At 35.0% G+C, this 6,222-nt stretch overlaps 1 protein-coding gene across 1 annotated transcript; it reads right to left on the bottom strand.

Moving 5' to 3' along the window:
• Positions 1 to 3,951: 3,951 nt before the first annotated feature.
• On the bottom strand, positions 3,952 to 5,361 carry LOC132165190 (uncharacterized). Its single transcript, XM_059575677.2, has one exon. It carries the CDS (start codon positions 5,359 to 5,361, stop codon positions 3,952 to 3,954), a length of 1,410 nt encoding a protein of 469 aa, XP_059431660.2.
• Between the last annotated feature and the right edge of the window lie 861 nt (positions 5,362 to 6,222).

Here is a 6,222-nt window from a genome sequence, read left to right as displayed (position 1 = left end):
TTCACTTACCAGTTGTCTGCGACGTGCCTGGATATTTGGCTTTGGCTTTGGATCTTGTTTCTCGTGAATGTCTTGGATGTCTGTGCTTCACTGCTTACAGCTTTTAGGTTTTAGTTTTTAAAGCTTTTTAACCTTGAAGGTTTTTTTGGGGTTTTTTTTTATTTTTTATTTTTATTTTTTATTTTTTAATTTTTTAAAGAGAGATTGTTTTGGTCATTTTTCTTTTTTCTTTTTTGGCTTTTTGAGTGTTTTATTTTAAAAGCTTAAGCTGCTTATAGGAATGAATAAATTTAATTAATATTTTAATAATAAATTAGCCTTCTAAGCGTGAGAAGTTTGTCATTTGGGGCTGGCTTTGATGCTCATATGAGTTAATTGCATTTGTAAGAAATTTTCTCTATTTCAATTTTCGAGAGAAAAGAGTAATTACCAATTCAATTCAATTTTCTTTGATTACCAAAAGCTAAATGTTTTTATTTTTGTATAACAGATACTTATATATTAGTATGAGGGATGATAGGGATCTAACTATTTTTTTTTTAATTTAAATAAAATAAAATAAAAATTGAAAAAAATGTCTAAAGCAACCCTATCTATTTTTTGTCTTTCTTTTATTTGGTATTTTTTTTAAAAAGAAAAATGATATTTTTTTTCATAATAATGTCATTTTTTTTTTAAGAAAATGTCATTATTATGAAGAAAAATACCATATTTCATTTTTAAAAAAATATCAAATAAAAGAAAGGTAAAAAATAGATAGGGTTGCTTTAGACATTTTTTCCATTTTTTATTTTGCTTTTTTTTTTTTTTTTTTTAAATAAAAAATAAAAAAATAAGGCAAAAGTTGGACTTATGTTGGGCAAAAAAGTTGGGTCTTTAGCATTTGCGTATTAGTATTGTCGCTCATAACCTTAATCGATAGAGGAACAACATTAATGACTTATTAGCGCAACGATCTATCATCGTTAAAAGTCATTAGCGACAACTTTTGAACTTTTAGCGATAACTTTTTATTGTAACGTGTGGGGCTCTTCAGCCCAAGCCCAACCTAGTGGGCTATTGCTATATCAAACATAAATCATAAAAGCTAAACCCCATATTCTAAAATTAGATAAATATAATTTTGAGTAAATGTTATTTGGATATAAATTATTTTTAGGGGAAACTTTAGTAAGTCCCCCCGAACTTCTAGCCTATTTGACAAACACCCCATGAACTATTAAAACTCTCACTTAGGCTCCTTGAACTTTGGTTTGCTCTCACTTTTCCACTCTTTATTAATTTTCACCGTTAAACCGACATTTTGTGCCCATTTTACCCTCAATGAAAATTATATTGTTTTGGGCTCCAAAACTACACCGTTTTAGACTTCAAAACTACATCACCATCTAGCCCAAAACGATGTTGTTTTGGGGGTGGCCGGACCACCCTCAAGGGGCTGGGGGTGTTTCGGCCACCCCTTACCGGCCTTATGGGGTGGCCAAACCACCCCCAAGCCCTTGGGGGTAGTCCGGCTACCCCCAAAAGCCTAAACCCATTGCCCTTGGGGGTAGTCCGGCTACCCCCAAAAGCCCAAACCCATTCTCCCATGCAAATTTTTTTGGGCTTTTGGGGGTGGCTGGACCACTCCAAGGGCCTGAGGATGGTTTCAGCCACCCCATACGGCCGGTAAGGGGTGGCCGAAACCACCTCCAACCCCTTGGGGGTGGTCCGACCACTACCAAAACACCCAATCCCCCCCCCCCCCCCCCCCCTTTTTTTTTTTTGGCACTTTGAGTGTGGCCGGTCCACCCCCTTGGCCATGGGGGTGGTTCAACCATCCCCAAACCGGCCAGGGGATGGCTGAAACCACCCCGATTTTGGTCCTTTTATTTTTTATTTATTTTTATAAAAAAAATAAAAAATAATAATTTTAATGCTTAAAACGAAATCGGACCATCTAAGAAGGATAGTTTACCAGTTTACATTGTCGGACCATCTAAGAACGAACTCCAAAAGTACATCATAAGAACCAACTCCAAAAGTCCCATTCAATCATCACAACCAATTAATTAGTAAACATGATAAATTAAAGTACCCTGAAACGCACAAGAAAATAATAGGCTCATCAAATTATCTGAAAGAAGTATGAAGAGGACGTAAAAAGAAAAAGAAAAAATTATTAGGTACCCATACTATTGGAAATGAAGATGTAAAAGTAAATATGGGGTAAATAAATTCTAAAAGTTTGGCTTTAATTTCAAATTATCTATGTAAAAAAAAAATAAAAAAATAAAAAAACCAAAAAACCAAAGACTGGGCTCTCCTTGCTTTTCACTAGGACCCCCCCCGCTACAAAAAATAATGTTATTTATTATATTGATATATGATTGTCATATAATGATATGACAGTGAAAATCAACCTTTATTTATTTATTTTTTTATTACAATTGTTGATCAAAGGCTAAGTTTCCTTATTACATATGACAGTAGCATAGTAATCTACTAAATAGTATTACTTGAAGAATAATGCTTTATTCACACATATTTATCACACATATACTTATGTCACATTAGTTGATATAAAGTGTTTTAAGTGGTTTACATAAGGCATTTAAAATATGTCATGTTAGTCGGTGTAACAAATGAATGTGAAGTGTAGCCGAGATTCGAGAACCTCTCATCCAATTAGCAAAAGTTGTGTGTTTGCCCTATCAAAGGGCAAACCAAAACTCAACCCTCCCAAAATCATTTAAGATACTTCGCTCTCAAGACAAATATTGCGGCTATGTTTGGCAAGCAACTCTTCTCATTTATCTTTTCAATTTATTGCTCGTATGCAGATACGCAATATGGAACACGCGATTCAACATGATACCCTACCTCTGCAAAATGAAAAGCAGTTGATTCGTGAAATCAAGCAATTGAAGATATGCTTTTCTACAATTTTTAATTTCTGAATGATGGCAAATATTATTTTGTTCGTTTGGCTAAATGTTTTATCAGTTGATTGTTTGATATGGTATTCATTTTAGGAGTGACCCTTCATGCGCTTCTCCTCATTTCTTCTTTCTTAATGTATTCTACTCCCATTTTCACATTATTAAAGGCGAGATTTTGCTTTTCTCTCATCGGACCAGTCATGGCGGAGGTAATGCTTCGATTTTGTCTCTATCTCTCTTTTAGTCTTTTTGTATCTGTTTTGGTTACCAAGAAAGCATGAGAAAATAAGTTAAATTCACTTCTTTTCTTTTAGTTGTTTCAAAGTCTTAAACTTGTTAGTTCAGTGATTGAGATTAAGAATAGTTGCTTAAGAAAAATTAGAAGTAAAGTAATTAAATCGGCAATAAGTATATAATTACCAACAAAGATGGTTTATCCGTTTACAATAATTCCAATCATGATTGATTTTTTTTTTTGGGTTGAAATATTATGGCTTCGCTTCTTGAGGCAGATCTATTCAAATCAAGTTGTAAAGTTGTTTCCTTGCTAAGATGTGTTTTATTTAGTAGTTAATATTATCTGGAAACGCTTTCCTCATCTTGGTCTTTGACTCAAGCTTGCTCCCACTTCTAAGCAAATTAATTTTAAGAATGCTTTTAATTTGCTTTGCAGCTTACTCGATTGCTTTTAGGATGATGAGAGATTTAAGGTGAAGTGATACTTGTTTGACATGCCTTTTCGTTGTGGTTGCAGGACAAGTAATTAAAGGATGAGACCAAAACTATGAAGAAACGAGAAAATGCATGTTTCACCAAGAAAGCCATTTTTCATCCATTTATCTATTTCAAAACCGCAAATCCACCCAAATTAACAACCATAATGTCGAGAATGAAAATAAAATATTTTACCATTACTAAAATGGGTATGTAAAATAAGCTAATATAATTAACAGTTTCTCTTGTTAATCGCAAACCACGACTTTCTCATATCTTTTGTCCGAGATGACCATTTCCATGATGGCGTCAGGGTTCATAACCCATTATTCTCTATAGCCAATCTCAAGAATTCATTTGAAAAGCCTTTAATCAGAATTACCCCTCGAGGCCCATTCGGCACTATACCTAACCCAAAGTCATAACTTGATTTCTTTAAGACATTAAAGTCTCTTACAGAGGAGAAGCCGTGACGGTGTCTTAATAAGTTCCAGAAAACTATAACAGGCAGAGTGGTGTATCCATTTTCATAAAACTTATTTCTAATTTTCTGATAATCAATATTCCAATTATCATGGCAGCAAGTTTCATTGAATTCCATACTAGTAAACACAAAAACTGTCTTCACCATCTTGTCTTTATCAATGTTTTCTTTGACTGCAACTTCCAAGATGTGAAGAAACACCTTTCGAAGATCTATTTCCAATCCCCAATCCATTATGGTCTCCATGAAATCAGTCCTACTTTGTAGATCAATTCCTTCAATCTTTTGAAGCCGAGGATCATGGCTGAATGTCATAATCTTTTCTCTCCATGGGCCTTGGCTCAAATCTGAAATTAGAAGCCCGAGTGCAATGCTAACTGTAGTACAAAACCCAGTCATGCTAGGTGAGACATCGCAACATGGAAGACAATTTGTAAACTTCCCTTTCATTGTGAGGTGTTCGATCATTTTCTTCAATTGTAAATTAGCAAGTTCGGCACAACTGCCATCGTAAAGAGAACACAAAATCTTGTGAGGAAGTAATTCTTCAACTGGGATCTTTGTATTTGCATATTTCCTTACATGACGGTTTTTGAAATTCATTTTTCTTTCTCTAGTGCATGTTAGAAGAGCTTCATTATGTTGTGTGTCTTTAATGTGTGTCAAACGAGTCTCCTGTATGGGAACCTCCCCGACTGGAATGTAAGACTCGCGCGAGTTTAGAGCTCTACGAAGCGGGGCAATAACTTCTTTATGTAGACGATCTCTGACTCTGTAAGCATAATGGGGCTCTGAAATTTTCTTGTATATTTGATCTAAATCTTGGGGAAAGAGCCTTCTAACAATGCTTTCACACATAAGTGTTGCGTAATCAAAAAATGTGTTAAGGGAGGGGCAAAACTTAGCAGCGAGGCTGATTTTATGAAGATCGCCAGATTTCAAGAACTCAAGATCAGACTTGAGCAACTCACTGAAGAGATCTGATATCTGATTGTATATAAAACGATAATCGTCATCCCCATAGTAGGCATCTAGGAAAATGCCATTTGAGGATTCCCTATCAATAATCCAATAATTAGTTTCAAATTTTGTGTCACTTTGCAGCAATTGAAGAAGAAGTAAAGGCAAATGCTTCAAATATCCACACTCAGCTAAGGACCTCAGGTTGCATGCTAAGGTTTTGTAATGCTTATGGTAAAGCCAAAGAAGAGGACGGTGGAAACTCTGGTGAGCTCTACGCATAGGTATTTTTGGCATGTAGAGGATAATTTTCAAGGTGGTTAGGGGGTTGTGGTTCCAAGCCAAATCCAATAGATAATAAGTCCGGCCAATGTAGATACCAAGACCCGCAAACAAGAAAAGATCCACACATGGGTTTCCAGTGGATATCGGGAGAGGTTTGAAGTAACTTTTCTCCCACGGATCGAAAGGTTGTGAGATACAGGTTATATATCTAGTAACGGGTATTAGATCTCCATCAGAAGGCCATGGACCAAGTAAGCGCATATGGGGCTCTTTAATTTCTAAGAATGGTTTCATAGAAGTATAAATATATGTGCCAAAACGATGAGAAATATACGATTTCATCTGAAACTTACACAATTCTATCATCCCAACCCTCCTGCTCAGATTCAGAGCTTTATTCATATTCATTGGAATTTGGGTGAAAGCTGATCGAGAATTTGAAAATTTAAACAATTTATTTTCTTGAGAATACATGATAATAAGAAATACTGGTGTCAAACAAACAGCAACATCACTAATATTATACTGCGCCATAGAGATTTTCAATCATTTATTCTCAACCCAACAACCAACCCCAGATCGAGATGTTTTCCCATATTTTCCGGCCGTTTTCATTCTCCGTTTCCTCGGCATCCAAACGTAGGGTAAAAAACCAACAAAAGAATCCCGTTGATTAAAAAAAAAAAACAAAAATTGAAAATTTTGCAAGTGAAGATACAATCAGAAAAGAATTGATACGGCCAGTGTAACAATTAGATCAATCAACTCCAAATTTGACCATAATAACACCATACTCAAAAATCAGAAAAAATAACAAAAAAATAAATAACTCACCTTGCCAATTGTATCCACGAGCGA

This window comes from Corylus avellana, chromosome 11 (assembly GCF_965113065.1).
Source record: "Corylus avellana chromosome 11, dhCorAvel1.hap1.2, whole genome shotgun sequence".
Classification (NCBI taxonomy): domain Eukaryota; kingdom Viridiplantae; phylum Streptophyta; class Magnoliopsida; order Fagales; family Betulaceae; genus Corylus; species Corylus avellana.
This window is presented reverse-complemented; position numbering and strand designations above follow the sequence as displayed.

Coding starts and splice junctions, on each gene's coding strand:
- LOC132165190 (XM_059575677.2), bottom strand. CDS start 5,361: ATGCGTAGAGCTCACCAGAGTTTCCACCGTCCTCTTCTTTGGCTTTAC.